This window comes from Eucyclogobius newberryi, unplaced genomic scaffold, assembly GCF_026437365.1.
Source record: "Eucyclogobius newberryi isolate DKJ021-1_F unplaced genomic scaffold, fEucNew1.0.hap1 SCAF_19, whole genome shotgun sequence".
Classification (NCBI taxonomy): Eukaryota; Metazoa; Chordata; class Actinopteri; order Gobiiformes; family Gobiidae; genus Eucyclogobius; species Eucyclogobius newberryi.
In genome coordinates this window covers 12,457,212-12,476,171 of record NW_027315823.1, presented here as the reverse complement: position 1 = coordinate 12,476,171, position 18,960 = coordinate 12,457,212, and the positions used below count along the sequence as shown (strand labels likewise).

Genomic DNA, 18,960 nt, shown 5'->3' with positions numbered 1-18,960 from the left:
ACAATGTACATACAACTCAGAACAAGACACCAACATATGTCATACGCACATTATCTCCACTCCTGTGCTATTTACAATTCCATAACAATCACCAGGCTCGCTCTGAGCATTTCTGCCTCAAATCATGTTCATTACAACTACGTGACTATATTAGCATGTCAGGGCACGTTGCTTAATGGCTTGCTTTTCCTTCTACTGCCAGTAGAAGGCGTGCTTGAAGGTTATGTACATAATTTGAAATCCTTTTATGCGAGATTAATTTGAATGCCATACTTTTGAACAACACCTCGTTAAAAGATAGACAAGCCTAATGACTATTCTTACCCCCTGACCATTAAGTAACCAATTAAAATGTTACTTAAGATGCAAGCTGTAAAGGACACTTAACCCAGAACACATAGGCGACATGGGTTTTAGAGAACAGCTGTCAATTAACCAGAAAATTGGCCATTCTAACTCTGCATAAATAAATTTGCAGGATTTATTCCCATACAGACGATATCACATTAGCAAGAAACATATGTGCAGGGTCGAGTTATTTCCATCACTTTCCAAGCACTTTTGTTCAGTTTGTCCGCTGCCCTCTTGTAATGCGGGAGGGACCAGGGTGATTGACAGCTGGTCTGACCAGTGCAGTGAGGCGTAACAGAGCTGACACAGCCCAGTACACAGGCCTCTGCTGACAGCTCCTCACTGTTTGGGGCTGCGCAGGAGACAGAGGAGGCAGAGTTTGACACCATTAACCTTGCCTGGGTTTGAAATAGTCCGAAACACAGTAAGGAGAGAAGATGTGTCGTTCAACGTGGAAGGCTTTTGTCAGAGATGAAAGTTGTACTGACATTTGACAATTAAAAGACACATTTTGACTGTGGTATATGGGTGTCCTCTGATCAGAAACATAGCTAGGGTGGTACCGTAATGTGTTTGTTTTATTGAACCTGTTTATGTCACATCCAGCTCTATAAATCAACCTGTCTAGTTGCTGTTTATTTTGATACTCACCACCTTGTCTTTCAGGTCTCTTCCTTTGTCTGGTTTGTTTTCTAGACCTGGGAACGTGGATGAAGTATATTTCTGTCTACTGTATTTTCCGGACTCTAAGTCACACCGTAGTAGTCGCACCAGCCAAAAAAATGCATAATAGAGAAGAAAAAAATGCATAATAGAGAAGAAAAAAACATATATAAGTTACTGGAGTATGAAATGCGGTTGCAAGTGTGAAAATAACAAATAACATCATATATAAGTCGCTCTGGAGTATAGGTATATAAGTATAAATATAAGTATAAGTCGCACCCCAGCCAAAACTATGACTTATAGTCCGGAAAATACGGTATTTGGAGACGATTTTCTGTTGTCTATAATCTATATTGTTCAGCAAATTGTCTTTGAGTCCATTTCTACTGAGAATGAATCGCAGTTTAGGAGATTCTCTTCTCTGAGCGTCACAAATAACTCAGTAACCTTCATTTTTCACTGGATTGTTGCGTCAAAGTGAAAAACACGGACTGCGCAGGTATTGAGTGCATAAACCATCACAGGACTCCTCATGCGGTCAGATTTTGTTCACAAAACATGGCTTTATTAAGAATAGCAGTCACATTGTCTAAGGGCTTTGTGTATTTAATTTTTTTCATTGTCCATTACCACTGCTGACAACAAGTGTTTAAAAGCCAATCAAAGCCACAAGAATGCTTAATATGTCCACTTAGTTTAAAATTGAGATAGAAACAGGTCAGAATTCCACTGTGGAAATGCTGTTTAACTGTCGGATTGCAGATTTGTTGACCTGGTTTATGGTTCATATCTCTGTAATTACTGGACATATCCACATGAAACAAAAAACTGACACAAAGTTCATTGTCTACTCTGTCAATAAACAACAAATAATGTTCAACGTTTGCAGATAAGAAGTTCAGATAACTAGACTAATCACATAACCCAATATTTAGATTGATGGTGTGTAGTTAGAAGGAGAAGAACAGTTAATTGTAAAATAACTCAATATTTAAAGGTCTCTTTTTTATTTTTGTCTCTTCCAGATTAGTTTAACCTTTTTGGCATCTTCAGATTACTCACATCATTTAATTGTTAACATGACATTTTAATAATCGGATAACTCCAGAAATAGAGAAACATAGACATACAGTGGTAAAAGTCTGCCTAAAAACAGATGAAGGGACAGTGTTTTAAGTACAGCGGTGAAAGCATGATTCAAAAGCTGTTTTTTCATTAGGAAAAGACTCCAAAGCCTCAAGCTCCTTTAGAAACACAGACTTGTTTTGCTTGAACGGCTTTAAAAGCTCACTTTATTCCATAACTCTGTATGAAGAATAATCTGACAGCATTTAAAATGTTTACCAATTAGCGAAATAAATAACATCACTTCTAATGCAAAGAAGAAGACCCTTTGCTTTGCATCTACATCTATTTAAATGTGTGTGTAGGTGTGTAAGCTCTTTATAAGCCTCATTAAACCTTCATGCCCCAGGGCTCCTTACAAACATGGGCCCCGCCGCAGCAGCTGTTTTTACAGTCATTAGCTACTTAGCACCCAAGCATGCTAACATGCTAACGACGTGCTTTGGCTCAGTGAACATGTTTTCTAAATGAAGGCTATTCTGTTTCAAGTCTTTTTTTAAACTAAACCTCTTATTTCACTTCAACGTTACACTATTTATTGAATGCAGCCATTCTTTACACGCATCTCAACCAATGTATTATAATTATTGCGTTTTAAATTGTTGGGACTTTACCCTGTGTGTCTGCAACAAATGGCCTATGTTTTAACATATCAAGGATAATGCCAAAATTACCCTTTTGAGCCTTTAACTGTTATAACATTGTTTCTTCATCAAAAAGAAACATGGAGCAGTATTAGCTTCATCACACTTGTTTCATTAATCCTGTTTACAAGGTTATCTCCTTCAAATCTTCACAAAGCACTCTGTCTCCTGGTCTCCTGGGCTGTTTTCAAGTCCATAAATTAACGAAATGTTCTGAGAATCTCTGTCATCAAATCACATTCCCTAATACAGCCGGGGAACGATGGATTTTGTTTAATTTCCCATGTATATTCCATTTGCTGCCTGTAGATGGAGTGCTGACACTAAATCTTGACCTAAGATATTATTGTTAAAAAATGTAGTTGTGATCAAGCACATTCAACACATCAACATGAGGACTAAACTAGGGCTAGATCAGGACTAAAAAGCACCAGAACAAGACCAAACCAAGTCAAGATCAGGACTCAAATGGGCTCAATTTAGGACCAAATAATGACAAGCGTGAATGCAACCTAAAAGTCAAACTAAATTTCACGCGCTACATTTTACCTCATTCTACAACTCATGCACCTGCCGAACACTCAATTATATCTGCATTTAACATTCAACAATGCCCTGTAAAAACACAAAAACAAACAAAACACCAATTTTATCATTACATCGTGAATACATCTTTGGCAGACAAAAGCAGCGTTTCACATGTGAGGGGGGAAAGATAAAAAAGGCACATGCCATTGCTTTTATAATGACATGTTTTTGTGCAGCTGAAGCAGTGAGGTGTGAAGAGCCCTGCACCTGCTCCAGAGCTCCACAAAGAGAAGAGTAGACCCAGGTGCATGTGTCTGTGTGCGGGCCCACTGCACAATCACTGCACAATCACTTTTCAAGCATAAAAACAAAGACTTAAACGTACAGATTGCACTATGTCAGGGTGCATGTTGGTTCATTTAAGATGGCTCAATCAAAATAGCTCAAACAAAAAAGCATATCATGTTAAAGAAATGATAAAGGCATGTCATATTGAATGGTTAATTGTATATATCTTTTTACACTAAGGAAAAAACTGGGTTCTCAATACCGATTTCGACCACAATGATGATTCGAATGCTCATAAAGTTTATAACCATGGATGGACAATTTCAACAGAAAATACTAGAACTTTGTGTACTAGTTCTGCTCAAGCTCAAGGTCATTCTAAAACTGGTCTGGACAGGCCAAAACGTTGTTGTGTTTATGATTTATTTGTGTATCGATATTTGTCAGAATGAGAACATTTAATATGCTGTCATTGTCTTTAACTCTTTTATTTGAAGTTAAATATGAGCCCAACAATAATCCTAAGCAAACAGATCAGTGCAGAAAGACATCGAAGCCATTTTTTAAAACTGTAATATTGAATGTGTTTTTAGCGTCTTTAGCTAAAAATAAATATAATGAAACTTTCTTAGCAAACTCCACTTAACTTCAATGGCTGACACACAGAGACTACAACTGACAGATACAATGTTTAACCATTTCTGGCTATTTAGATAACGAATATACAGTCAAGCTAACGGGTAGCATACACGCAAATTCCCTAAATGACGCCAATTTAGTAAAGCCATAGCCTATCGCTGGTTTCATCATTAGAATCAATAAACCTATGATATTAATGCTGTTTTTGTTGAACTCAATACAACCCGACACACATTTTGAGAACATAAATCATTATATTACATAAAGCATTTATAATAGCGCTAAACAGGCCCTTCACAACGTAATGAGCAGGTGAACTCAGCAGGTAAACACGGAACAGGACGTGTGTGTGCGGAGATTCATTATCACATGTCCAGAACCACTCACAGCCATAATTACTGCGTTTCCCCCCATCTCTTTTCTATTCACACTCATCTAAATGCTAATGCTAACCTTTAGGCAACCGCGCTAAGCTAACTATTGTCTTCCGCGCTGAACTCTGGTCCAATTAAACAAACGCGGGAGATTGTCGGACAGATATGTGATTGTGATGGAAAATTGACTTTTACAAACAAAAGGAGTGGGGCGTGGCCCGTCTGAACTTTAAATTGTAGTTTTGAGTCTCGACCGTAACGGCAGCTGACATATGAGAGCTTTGGTATTTACGTAGATCGAAATAATTGCGGTTGTCTCGAGTTTGTGTGGAGTATAAAAGGTTGTAATTGATGATAAATGAATGCCACCGATCTAAAAATGAAAAGATGAGGTAAAATTACATATTTTGAGCATAATATTTTTGTCATCCCGGTACATTGAAATAAACAGCAAACATAGAATAATTAGATCTGATTTCTGATGTGTGTTTACCTGCACAAAAGAAACCTGATCATCAAAAACACAGCATAGATGGCAAAATAAGCTCAGAGAGAAATATTGAAACCCAAAAGTGAATAATGCAAGGAGTTTGAGTATCTTGAAAAGTGCTGTGTAATTATTATTATCCAATGTGTTATAGTGAAATAATTTGATCAATCTGTTCTTTTTTGACAGATAAGGTGTTTGTTTGTTTGTTTGTTTGTTTGTTTGTCTGTTTGTCCCAATGATTTGTTCTATATGGAATTGTCAAATAAACATAAAACAGTTAATTTACATTGTCACCAATAAAAACACAATTCATCCTCTAATGTTGCAAAAACTAATACAACACAATGATGCTTAATATCACCATAAAAACATGTAATTCCAAAATAAGAGTGTAAGTTTATTAAAGTGCATATGACAGGTTGTACCACTCGTTGAACTAAAATGCAGTAAACATAAATACATATTACGTTTTGTCCAAAAATATACACATTTTATCCCAGAATTGCTCATTAGGTTTATAATTTCACTTCCTGTTTGTAATTGATGACATCACGCTGGGAAATTACCCAGCAACCACTGTGCCAAAGTTGATCTAATTTCATACTTTTTTTTTATGTGACAAGTAAAAACATTTGAGTGCACCTTTCTTTGTTACTGAGTGAATGTTTAAAAGGTCAAAAAAGTGTTTCTGTCTTTTATGATGTCACTTCCTGTCGACAATTTTCAACAGATGTTTCAACTTTTCTCCACAGACAGCTACTTGATTGGTGTAAAACTATAATTTATATTTGTAACAGGTATAAATACAGCAAACTGTTGTTAAATTTTACGTCGCGGCACACCACTTATGTCTACGTTCAAATGGAACATTTTTCCAGAAGCTCACGGTTAAGTTAAAGTATACTTTCTTAAACCCTTACTAAATATCATTCATATACAGTAAAACCTTAGTGCAACACCTTCAACTCCTCAGGTTTTGTATTCTTTCTCCAAACCGCAGATATTTGTATTCTACCAGAGTTGTATTCACTGTTTTTCTGAACCCGGCGAGGCTCCAATTACAGCTGCCACTCACCTCCACACACATACACATACATCACTGGCAGAACAACACACTACGGCCCAGGGCAGTTCTAGTGATTTCAGCCCCTGTTATTAATCCACTGTAATAAAGTATGGACTCATTTAGCAAGAGTCCGACCAGAGCAGAGGTAAATCCAGTCTCTAAAGTAAAGCCGTGTTGTTTCAGACCTGCATTAAGTCCTGGAGGTGAAGAGAATGGATGTGATGTTTCTGGGGAAAGAGGATGACCTTGCCCAGTGCTGCAGTGCTGGTGAGTACTCAGGCCCTTTAGGCTCACAGTCACAATTATTCACCCAGCACATGTTATATGTGTTTAACCAGAGGAAAAACACAATGCGAGACACTGGACACCTGTGTTTGCCACTGGACAAGGTCAGAAATATACTTTATCTAAAGGGGACGGATCATGAAAAATGGACTATAAACCAGTTATAAAGGTGTTTCCTCATCATAAACTTACACGTTGTATTCTGACTGATTCATGCGTGTTTGAATAATATTGTATTGTCCTGTATTTGATGCTTGTGTGCTCTAAAAACTGCTGTTTATTTTTATTTATTTTCATACATACATACATACATACATACGTACATAACAGTGAAATACTCAGTTTTCTTTAATCCATTCAGCTTTACAAATTTAACTTTCTGGATGACAAAATTAAGTTAGTGTGACAAAAACAGCCAAATAAAAAAGTTTAGATATAGTTTTTAGTTATAGATTGAATTAAAAACATTTAATTCTACTTCTATTCTATCTATTGTTCAGTTCTTACCATTATATCATGACCTGAATAATCACAATTCTCAATTAACTGAATAATCTTGACATCTGTACTGTCTAGTTCTTGTCAAGTTTAGCTTTAGTAAAAATGTAGAGCCCTAAATTGATTCAGAAGTCTTTGTTTCTTGCTGATTGCGTTCTCTTTTGGAGTCTATTCCACATGGAGCTGTGTCTGATTTAAGAAGCATTATATCCGAACAGACGACAATAACGTACAGTCATAACTATTCATGATTCATAACTCACACATAAGCATCGACCACCACATCTGCCCATCCAATATCGGAAACCAGCTCATAAACAAAGTACGATTTACCAAAGTATTTCCACAACAGGCAAATCTAAATATCCGCACACTACACATTATTTTCCTTATGTGAGTTATGGTTTTGACTTTTTCAATATAAAATACAATAGTCCAACAAAAACAATCACTGTCGCACAAACGCTCATTTAACAAGCGACGCACAGTATATCGCAAAACTATTGATATTGAAACATTGGCAATAATATCACTTAGTATTTAGTATTTAGCAGCACATAGGCAAGGGAAGTGTATTTGTAGAGCACATTTCATACACAAGGCAATTCAAAGTGCTTCACACAGCAGGAAAAAGTCTGATTGTACGTACTTTTACACGTCCAGCGTGTTTTCGGAGTCCAACTCCCTTTTAAATCAGTCCAACTGATTGTCTAAACTAATGAAATCACAAAACGATTTAAGACATAAAAGAGAAGAGTGCAAAGAAAAATCCTTTCAGTCATATGCGCAGCTAAACAAAACTGTTTTTAGCTTAGATTCGAACATTGTCAGAGTAGAAGTCTGTCTCACATCTTCAGAAGACTGTTCCAGATTTTAGCTGCATAAAACTGAAACGCAGATTCCCCATGTTTAGTCCTGACTCTGGCACCAGCAGGAGGCCGGTCCATGTTTGGTCCTGACTCTGGCACCAGCAGGAGGCCGGTCCATGTTTAGTCCTGACTCTGGCACCAGCAGGAGGCCGGTCCATGTTTAGTCCTGACTCTGGCACCAGCAGGAGGCCGGTCCATGTTTAGTCCTGACTCTGGGCACCAGCAGGAGGCCGGTCCATGTTTAGTCCTGACTCTGGCACCAGCAGGAGGCCGGTCCATGTTTAGTCCTGACTCTGGCACCAGCAGGAGGCCGGTCCATGTTTAGTCCTGACTCTGGGCACCAGCAGGAGGTCGGTCCATGTTTAGTCCTGACTCTGGGCACCAGCAGGAGGCCGGTCCATGTTTAGTCCTGACTCTGGCACCAGCAGGAGGCCGGTCCATGTTTAGTCCTGACTCTGGCACCAGCAGGAGGCCGGTCCATGTTTAGTCCTGACTCTGGCACCAGCAGGAGGCCGGTCCATGTTTAGTCCTGACTCTGGCACCAGCAGGAGACCGGTCCATGTTTAGTCCTGACTCTGGCACCAGCAGGAGGCCGGTCCATGTTTAGTCCTGACTCTGGGCACCGGCAGGAGGCCGGTCCATGTTTAGTCCTGACTCTGGCACCAGCAGGAGGCCGGTCCATGTTTAGTCCTGACTCTGGCACCAGCAGGAGGCCGGTCCATGTTTAGTCCTGACTCTGGCACCAGCAGGAGGCCGGTCCATGTTTAGTCCTGACTCTGGCACCAGCAGGAGGCCGGTCCATGTTTAGTCCTGACTCAGGGCACAAGCAGGAGGCCGGTCCATGTTTAGTCCTGACTCTGGCACCAGCAGGAGGCCGGTCCATGTTTAGTCCTGACTCTGGCACCAGCAGGAGGCCGGTCCATGTTTAGTCCTGACTCTGGCACCAGCAGGAGACCGGTCCATGTTTAGTCCTGACTCTGGGCACCAGCAGGAGGCCGGTCCATGTTTAGTCCTGACTCTGGCACCAGCAGGAGGCGGGTCCATGTTTAGTCCTGACTCTGGCACCGGCAGGAGGCCGGTCCATGTTTAGTCCTGACTCTGGCACCAGCAGGAGGCCGGTCCATGTTTAGTCCTGACTCTGGCACCAGCAGGAGGCCGGTCCATGTTTAGTCCTGACTCTGGCACCAGCAGGAGGCCGGTCCATGTTTAGTCCTGACTCTGGCACCAGCAGGAGACCGGTCCATGTTTAGTCCTGACTCTGGCACCAGCAGGAGGCCGTCCATGTTTAGTCCTGGCTCTGGGCACCGGCAGGAGGCCGGTCCATGTTTAGTCCTGACTCTGGCACCAGCAGGAGGCCGGTCCATGTTTAGTCCTGACTCTGGCACCAGCAGGAGGCCGGACCATGTTTAGTCCTGACTCTGGGCACCAGCAGGAGGCCGGTCCATGTTTAGTCCTGACTCTGGGCACCAGCAGGAGGCCGGTCCCTGAGGTCCTCAGAGATGGTTCATATGACACTAACATGTCCGGGATGTACTTTGGTGCTAGGCCATGGAGAGACTTGTACACAAGCAGAGCTGCTTTAAAGTCTCTTCTCTGAGCCACAGGAGCCAGTGCAGAGACCTGAGAACAGGACTAATGTGCTCATACTTCCTGGTTCTGGTCAGGACCCGAGCAGCAGCGTTCTGGATGTACTGCAGCTGTTTTACAGCTCGTTTGGAGAGACCAGTGAGCATAGCGTAACAATTTCCAATATTGTGAATCATTAGCCTTAACTATATTCATCTTGACTTTAAACCATGTTGTTGATCGAGTATTGAAGGATTTACTTACAAAGGATTTACTTCAAAGTCAAGTATACATAAAGTATTTCAGTCCCCGCAATGTGATCAATTCTAATTCTTACAGACAAGATGGGCGAGGTGTCTTGCCCAATGACCCAACAGCTGTACACACAAATAAAAATTGAAGTTGAACCATGCGATCACGTGAAATGGCGGTGAACTATTACTTTAAATATGGTTACGATTTAGGATGGAAAGACCGACCTTAACAAGTCTAAATTAGAATATCCAGTTGGTTTTATTGTTCAGTTGCATAGCTTTTATCTGTCTGAATTGTTTTCCTGTTTTCTAAAGCACTTTGAATCATTTTGTGTACAAATTGTGCTCCACAAATAAACGTGCTTGCCGTTCCTAATGGCACAAGCCTGGTCTCTGTAATCTCTGTAAATACATTTCTACTGAAGACAGACAAAAATGGTCAGGTAGGAGGATCAATATCAGCCTGTCTCATTACAGCGAGCTAAATGAATGAATGGCTTAGTTGTCCAGGCTGTGCAACCACTGAATGAATTAAGAGGAGAACAAGAATTTATCAAGACCAGGCTAAACATAAAGCATGATACATGGAAGAGAAGAACAGACTACAGAACATACGGGTTCAGAATAGGCTGGAGATAAATAATGTCAAACAGGCCTTTGGAACAATATTTATGGTGTGTTGGGTTTTTGCCATTGTTTAGGACTCCCCTAACAAATATAATCAAAGTGTTACTTTGTGTTTTTATTCATGTACAAAATTGCACCTTTAGAAAAAAGATTACCAGAATGATCCTGCTTTATAGTTATTGTGTTAGTGCCCTATGTTAGCAGCTGAGGTAATGTTTTAACCTTGGCTTCTGGTTACATTGTAACCTTAGTTCTCTGAGTGATGCTTGGTGTACACTGACTCCAGTGCTGGTGCGGTTCAGGACCCATGCAGGTCACTTGCAGATTGCCTGTTACACCAACTCCGGTCCACTGCAGTCGTTTTTCACAACAGCACGCAGATTCATGTAGTTTAGTGTGAGAGCGCACATCTAACGACCGGGAAGCTGCAGACTCCCGCAAAGATAGACTTATGTATTCTTTCCGCAGACCCGCACGGCTCCCGGACCTGTGACCGCAGCGCTCGGCAGTCAGTGTAACAGGGAGCATTGATTTAAACTACGCCCGGACCAGTGTACACCCGGAGTGACACACTCTCCATGATGCTGCACTTAAGGAAGTGAGTGGAGATATAGTTACGGTATATTATAAGACATATGTCTGAAAGATTTGTCACAAAAGTGCAGAAATATCACCTCGTAACCTTATTTTGAAACATAACTTTCATTGACTTTTATTTTTACTTTCATTTTAATCATAAACAAAATACTTGATATTCAATTTTTGCATATCTTCACCATCATTCACGATTTTATTTAAATGTTGATATATTCCCCACCTTTCATCCACAATCAAACAATGAATATCACATTTCTGCATATTCAATGAATAACTAAATACATGTCATAACCATCTTCTGTAAAAAGGTGACATACTGCACAATTTTCTGGGACCGCACACGACTTTCACATAAATAAATATTCAGATGTTTTACAAGTCTGAGTCATCACATAATGAACAGTCAGCAAATAATAGGAATTTTATCTGGGTATTTTGTATTTCTTTTCTAAAAGTGACACATCCAACAGGCAACAAATGGAGGCTTTGTGAAGAAAGCACATTGAAATCCAGTGTGTGTAATCAGGTCAGAAGGCCTCAGTGCCAACGACTAGCTGCAGCAGGAGTAGCCAACGCTCAAGAAAAATACCATGTTGTGTTGACAGTCTGAATGTAGCAGTTTGTGAGGCGTTTTTCCATGCCTTAACTCTTGAAAGCATCACTTTGAAATCACAAAAATAGAGAAATATGAAGCAGTACCACAAAGCAAACCATCTCTTGACGCAGATGTACAACTATGAAATTACCACCGCCGAAAAAGCTTTACACATATAATATCACTGATATGAGCGTTATCTCTCACAAATGTTCCTCATTCGAAAAAGACTCTTCTGCCTGCAGCTGAAATCGCAGCCTTCCCAGACTCAAAACAGGCCCATTAGCCGCTGGCGCATCACTGATTGGGTTTATGTCCTTCTAGCTGCTTCCCTGCATCGCTCATAACTCCATAATTTATCATCTAACATAAATCTCAATATGTTTAATTCATTTCATGCAACAATTCGATGTAATTAATGTTTTAACCTCGAATAAGAGCCTTACAGTCCACAGGGGAAATATTTTATTAAAGTGACCTCAGTGTAATGCGATATAGACATGATTATGCAGGCTGAAAAGATTACTATTTTACTCTTCCGCATAATAACGTGTATCATTGTGGCCGTTGGTAGACAGTAAAGACGTCTCTAGGCTGACGTACTGAAGTCTGTATCAGCCTAAAATGGCTGCAAGCTAGAGTATTATCTTTAAAAAAACAGAACAGTTTTATGAATTACAACAAATGAATAATGATACTCCACGTTAAATGCACAAAGGAAAGTCTTAAAAAATGTAATAGGCCGTAATGGCAAATAACAAGGTAACACTAAGGCAACAAAGGTGACAAATGACATCTTGACATCTGCCTGAACACTGACGCAGGGTGAAAGTCTCTGTTTTAGCCCTGTTAGATCTGAGCGCTGCTCCTGACACTGTCCATCACTGGCAATGCACTAAATAGTTCAAGTCCTTTCTAGAAGACATCAAGTACTTTGTTGAGATTGTGTCAGACCACATGGCCTTGACCTGTGGGATGACACAAGGGTCAATCCTGGGACCCCTTCAATTCTCTATTACTTCTTTTTTTAATTTTTTAATTTAAATGATATTATTTGTTTATATTGTGAATTCAATCCATTAAATCGCTTTACTTGTTTTGTGAAGCACTTTGTAAAGCACTCCTTTTAGTATGAATTGTGCTAGTACATGTACCGAACATACATATTTAGAATTGAACATTTTATCAACTGTATTCCTGTACTGTTACTTCTCATTTGGTGATTTTCAGAATACAGTTACTTTACTTACATCAAAGGAATGCGTGCCAGTACTTGATCACACAATTTAGGGTTTGAACTATAACTCAAACTGAAACGATTTTAAGTGTTCAGAATACAGTACTTGGCTCTCAAAATATTCTTAATATATTCTTCCCAATATTGAATATAGGACCCTTAAACCTGGGGTACCACAGTGTATTGCTCTAACATACACTGTGGTACATCAGCGTTTACATAGTGTTCATATGCATGTTTTATGTGGCACATGCACAGCTTTTTTACAGTAGGTGGAGGTGAGGCACCAATAGACAGACAATTTGCTTTAATTTAAAAGCTTAATAAACCGCTCCAAACAGCTCTTTCTTACAGATATGTGATCAATAAAATATTTTTCAATTACATCCAGAAAAATTGCAATGGTCAGATTTTGTCGGAAAATGCCAATTTTACATTGAGAATTGACTAACTTAATAGAGTTGAATCATACACAAACTCACTGTGGGGCGCTTACTGAAAACTGTTTTCCTTTAGGTTCTCCAACTGAATGTAATGCTATACGTTATTAAACAGTGAAGGTTTTGAGACATCCAGGCACTTTAATATTAGTTTTGTTTTATAGGCCTATTTATCACGCTAACTTTTATGTGACCGTTGTATCTTTCTTTCCTGATATCGTGATTGACACGTTTCAGTATTAGCATGGAATGTTTTCTCTTGCCAAGTAAATCTTTACTAGAACAAAACAATTCTATAAAATATCAATCAACAATCAAACTAGACACAGCTAAACTTATTCCCCCCCTGAAGAGGTAGCGAAATACGGATAATAAGTCCAACTTTACCTAGTTTATTCTTGTTTAATATTGTACTTTGTTATGTTTGCACACCCATTTCTTTTATTTTTCATTTAATTTTGTTCACTGACAGATTTTCTGGAGACTGACAGGTTGCTGCAGTGGCTCGGATTCACAATAAACAAACAAACAAACATACTGTCGTACGATTGATTATTGAAGATTTCATGATTAGACGACGCCGGCATGACGACAAACACGCGCCCCTTTCACACTTTACACTCACAGGCACATATTCTCCCCACTGTCAGGCCAATAGAATAAGCGCTGAGGTCGAGAGCACTTAACAGAATACTAAAGCGGCAGGGCCAGGAGGTGACAGACAGAAACAATTACCATCATCATATTTCCTCTCCGTCTGACGCGCTAAAGGACTCGATCTCAAACTGTTGTCCTTCCTCAGAGACAATGCACTGATCAGTGATAAAACATGAAGTAATATGTCCTCTGTTTGTCCTGTTCGGATCTTAGATATGGTACGATTAGTGTTGTCACAATACAAATAATTCAAAGTAGAATCACTGAGGCTCAATATTGATTTTGAAAACTTTTTAGGCAATAGAATGGAATTTTCAACACAATAATAAAATGTTTTTTGTTTTGTTTTTTAGCTTCAGGTCTGACTTTGGTTTTGAAAGAGAGCAAGACAATTCCAAAGCAACTACGTACAGAGATGTGGGCGGGGATAAGTGAAAACAGGATTTTTTTTAGATTTCAAACATGAAACATGCATGAATCTATCAGAATACAACTGTGAGTGCACTAATGATGAGGAGACATTGTTCTAATCAGGTTAAAAGCATCTGAAAATGTATTTTACATTATATGTCCCCTTTAAAGAATACTTGTTTATGATTATTTTTATTGGTATTTTACATATCATTCTTTGTAAACAACAATAACCAAAAAAAGGGCTATGGTCAGATTGAAACGTGTGTCCATTGACTTCTGGGTCTAAAACCGCAGAAATGGTTCACGTCTGCTTCCCCTCATCAACGCAACATCACTTTGAGCATCATCACAACAAAAAGCAGCGCTACTGGACCATGCGACATTGTTGAACCTTCTATGCATTTGTGCAGGGAAAACCCTTTCTGCTTTTTTTGTGGCTTTCCGTTTGTTGAAGATCATTCTGACCATGTTTTATTCACTCGATTATTTAACCCTTTGTTACCATAAAACATTTCATCTGCATTACTTTACACTTTTGCGCGCTGTAGTGCCATTCTAAGACTATTAAGTTATATTATACACGTATACAATCCTTACACTCCAAATAGCAGCAATATGTTGACAAAATTGAACTAAAATGACCAATAAAAAGGATTAATTATTTTGTTACATTTTGTACATGTTTTTACTAAATGCAGAAATTCAGACTTTATTCCTCAAAATGATAAATGACTTAAAGGAATAATAGAGGAATTTTGGGATGGAATCTGAGTCTCATTTCCTCGTGGCGTGGACAGCCGAGAAGTTCTCCCACATGTCAATTATGTCCTGCGTCCTAGTGCACACCTGCAGCCTCGTTTCCAGGATAGCAGCACATTTCCCTGGCTGCGCATGCGTGGTTGATATGCCGGTGTGTGTTTAGCGAGTTCCCTCAGTGTACAGTACAAAATGACGACAGAAAGTCTGAGATCAAGCTCAGAAGAGACGAAAATCTGCAGATGCGATCTGTTGCGCTAATAAACAAACGCATGTGTAGCAGCAACGCTGTTGCATGCTTCCACATGAGGTTTGATGGGAGGCGGACTCTTGGAAACAACAGGAGGATGGGGGGTGAGCGTGGTGAGTGTGTGCATGCGCATTTTTAAAAAAAGGACTAACAGTTGCTTGAGTTCTAGAATTGGCAAAAAATCCTCTATTATTCCTTTAAAGATTATTCAATCATTATTTTGTTTTAATAAAAACAAGCGTTGAAATAGTGAATAGTTAAAGTACTTTTTTTCGAGGTCCCAAATCAATATACTTTTGTCATTTGATCATCAACATTAGTCATGAAATTGATTCAAGTCCGACAAAGAAGACACCAGCAACTGAAAGAGATGAGAAGAAGAGGAAGTAGAAGGAAAAGAAGAAGAAGATGAAGATAAAGAAGACAAAGAAGAAGATGAAGACAAAGACAAAGAAGAAACCAGCAACTGAAAGAGATGAGAGGAATGTCGTCTAAAATTGATGTTGAACATCAACTGACTTCAAGATGGATGGACATCAGGTCTCATCAGAGAAGAAGAAGAAGAAGTCTTTGACTATCAACAATGTCAATATTAAATCCGTTTGACCACTACACATATTCTTTATCCCAGGCGCATACAGACAGGATATAGTGTAATATATTTGATTTTCCTCCCTCCGTCCTCTGTCCAATGAGACGCCTGCCTTTTGTGTGTCATGTAAATCACATAAAGAGCTCCATAATGTGATCTCAGACTGACCTGATCCCAGCCCTGTCCCTCAGAGGACGCAAGGAGACACCAAAGGACACTCATAAATACATGTCTCCTGAAGGACATCAGGCAAGGAAATTGTATTATGAATTCAGACTATGGCTTAAAACAAATAAAAGGACAGTTTATTTTGAAACACATCCTACGCTTTGTGCTTGGAATATTATGTCGTTGGGTACATTTACCAGAAAAGAGCAGATAACTATAATCAGAAATTCCAATCTGAATTTCCATCTAAATTTTGTGTGTTTTTGTATGTAAAACAAAAATCTGATCATCAAAAATACATAGTCACATTTATATGTTAATGTGTTTGAAGAGAATAGTTTCATTTTTGTCTTTTCCACTTTAGTTTCCGCATGTTTAGCATCATTTTCCTTGTCAAAACCTGCACAGGTGTAAACAAACCAGTAAGGAAATCAGATTACCCACGTTGTTCCGTTGTTTACATGACGCGGTACCTCGAGACACCAGATCATGATCAGATTTTCGGTGCGCACTTAAAAATAACCACTGTCTGCGGTAACATGCACACTTCAAATATTTCCATCACATATTTGGAGTGATGTGTAAACAGCAAAATTATGCGGATAGTCTGATTCCTCTCTGATCACGCTCTCACTGATTACTCACATCAGATTATTATTTAAATCATCTGAACGGTGCAGAAATCAGATTTTTTTGTGCGCGTGTGCATGTAAACAGCCAATGTCGCCCCCTAGAGACGGGAAAACGCAAAAAAAAATCACCAAAACGCGAGCTTTACGCACACGAAGTCCACCAGCCGCACAATTTCACGGTTACGACTGCATAAAGAGCAAGTTAACTTAATGTTTTTATTGATATTACACTTTTAATCTGATGCATATACAACGTTTGTTCAATGCACTTACAATCAAAACCATGGCATATCTGAGAAAGTTTGCAGCGCAGTGAATAAAAGAACTTTGCGCGCGGTGCGTCGGGTTTGCGTCGGCCGCGGATGGAGAACGGGAGAGGCGCGCGTGGGGGAGTTTGGAGCCAGTTCTCCCCCTAAATGCAGCCCATTCTGCAGCCTTCACACACGGGACATGAATACCAAACAGAAGGTGCTGGGGAAACCAGGGGGAGGACAGTTCAGATTGGAAAAATGTTCCAACTTTACGACAAACGCCACGTCTTTTCACGCCAATAGTTGAGCGCGGATGGCCAACTTGTGGGGCAATAGGAAGTTACGCGTTTACAGACAATAACGAAGTCCCACAAATAAATGTATGGAATAATATACAATGTGCTCTAACATGATTGTATTTCAGTGTTTGATTTGAGTGGTATGAATAAAACGTACGCGCGTAAAACGGTTTTGCGGCGTAATTCGTGGACAGAATAATAGGTGTTTTTTCTGCCATTTAAACGCAGAGATTGGAGTGGAAAAATAAACAGCGGCGCAACAAGTGCCAAAACACCCGTGCACCATAAAATATAAGGCTAAACTCATTTAATTCACAACGCATTACCGATATCCTGACATGGGTTCACGTTTTTGTGCGCGCGTTCACGTAAGAACTGCGATTAAAACTTTACGCACTGAAAAATAATCCCATTTCTTATACAATTCTTCAATGATAGAATTACGAAGCCGTTACAAAATAATAGCAAAACAATAAGATGTTCTGACACTGACAAACGCGGCAGAAACTAAAAGACGTGCGGGACAGCTCAGGGAGAGCGCGCCATTGAAACTCCGCCGCTGCGCGTAACGGAGCAGAACTTCTACAAAATGTGCCAAAACAAACCGAAATAACGGAGGTGACAAGAGTGACTTTTGTTGAGAATAAAAAAGCAACAAAAGCCACACCTGTAGTATGCATGATTTAGAACAAGCTTTGTGATTCCTGGAGAGTGGCACGCGCGCACTTGTTGTACGCGTCCGGTCCGTTTCCAAACACATTTCTTTCTCTATTTGGAACAGATTCGACACCAAGAATAAAAACTTAATCCGAATTCCCAAAGACTGACAATCCACAAATACCGACAGACAAGCTCAGAACAGTGGCACAACAGTAACGCGTTTACCTGGAAAGAACTGCCCGTGCGTAAATCCCAACAGAGCAAAGTAGATAAAAGCTGAAGTCCAAGCGCCGGAGTAAGTCCACGCGTCCATGGTGCGGGTCAGAACCGAAGCGTGTCCCGTTCAAACGTCACTGACGGACATAATACTCCCGCATGGGTCCGACAACAAAGTACTACAATTACTGATCCACGGTCCGCGTTCGCAATCCAAGAGGAGCGCGTAAAATCCTCGCATTGGTGGGTCAGAAATGGACGCGAAGTGACGCGGGGGAGAAGTTTTTGCGGGTCGAGTCGCGCGTGGCGTGCGTGGTGGCGCGCGGTGCGGTGCGTGCGGAGTGTGTGCCGCTCAGACGCGCTCTGGCAGACTGATCGGACATGCCGGAGCAGGAGCAGGAGCCGGCGGGCGCGCGCGTAAAGGCAAAGGAGTTGCGGCTCGTCGGGACTTCCGAGAGAGGAGTTACCATAATAAAAGCAGCACGGGACGGAAGGAGGTGTACGTTGTGTTCGTGTTGCGGTGGTGGTGGGTTACAACAATCGGATTATTATCTGATTTGTGAACTGTTAAAGGAGTAATATGATGTTGTTTTATCCTTTCTTCCCATTTACTTTGTATTGAACTGACAATCGTGATTTCATATGTCGTTCATTGTAAACCGCAATATTGATCTAAAACAGCTTAGTAATAGAAACAGGCCCATTGACTTCCTGTTCAAAACTTCAACAATGATAAGCCCCGCCTCTTCATAGTGATAATTTACCTTCCAAGGAGTGGGTTGTCTTTTTGTTTTTGAGAAGTGACTACTTGGACAAATTTTAAAGACTTTGGACTGGTTTGGGGACTTATTTCAATGTAAATATGCCATAAGTTTGTTCTTGAATGTTAGTTGAGGATTTTTATTCATTTTTTTTTGCTTTCTGTT

General features: G+C 40.0%; 1 protein-coding gene across 1 annotated transcript in view; it reads right to left on the bottom strand.

The window, feature by feature from the left end:
• Positions 1-18,277, bottom strand: part of ptprt (protein tyrosine phosphatase receptor type T) — a 186,871-nt gene extending 168,594 nt beyond the window's left edge. The window contains 1 exon segment of the mRNA XM_072451758.1: positions 18,044-18,277. Coding sequence (XP_072307859.1) covers positions 18,044-18,131 — 88 coding nt within the window. The 5' untranslated portion in view covers positions 18,132-18,277.
• Positions 18,278-18,960: the final 683 nt, after the last annotated feature.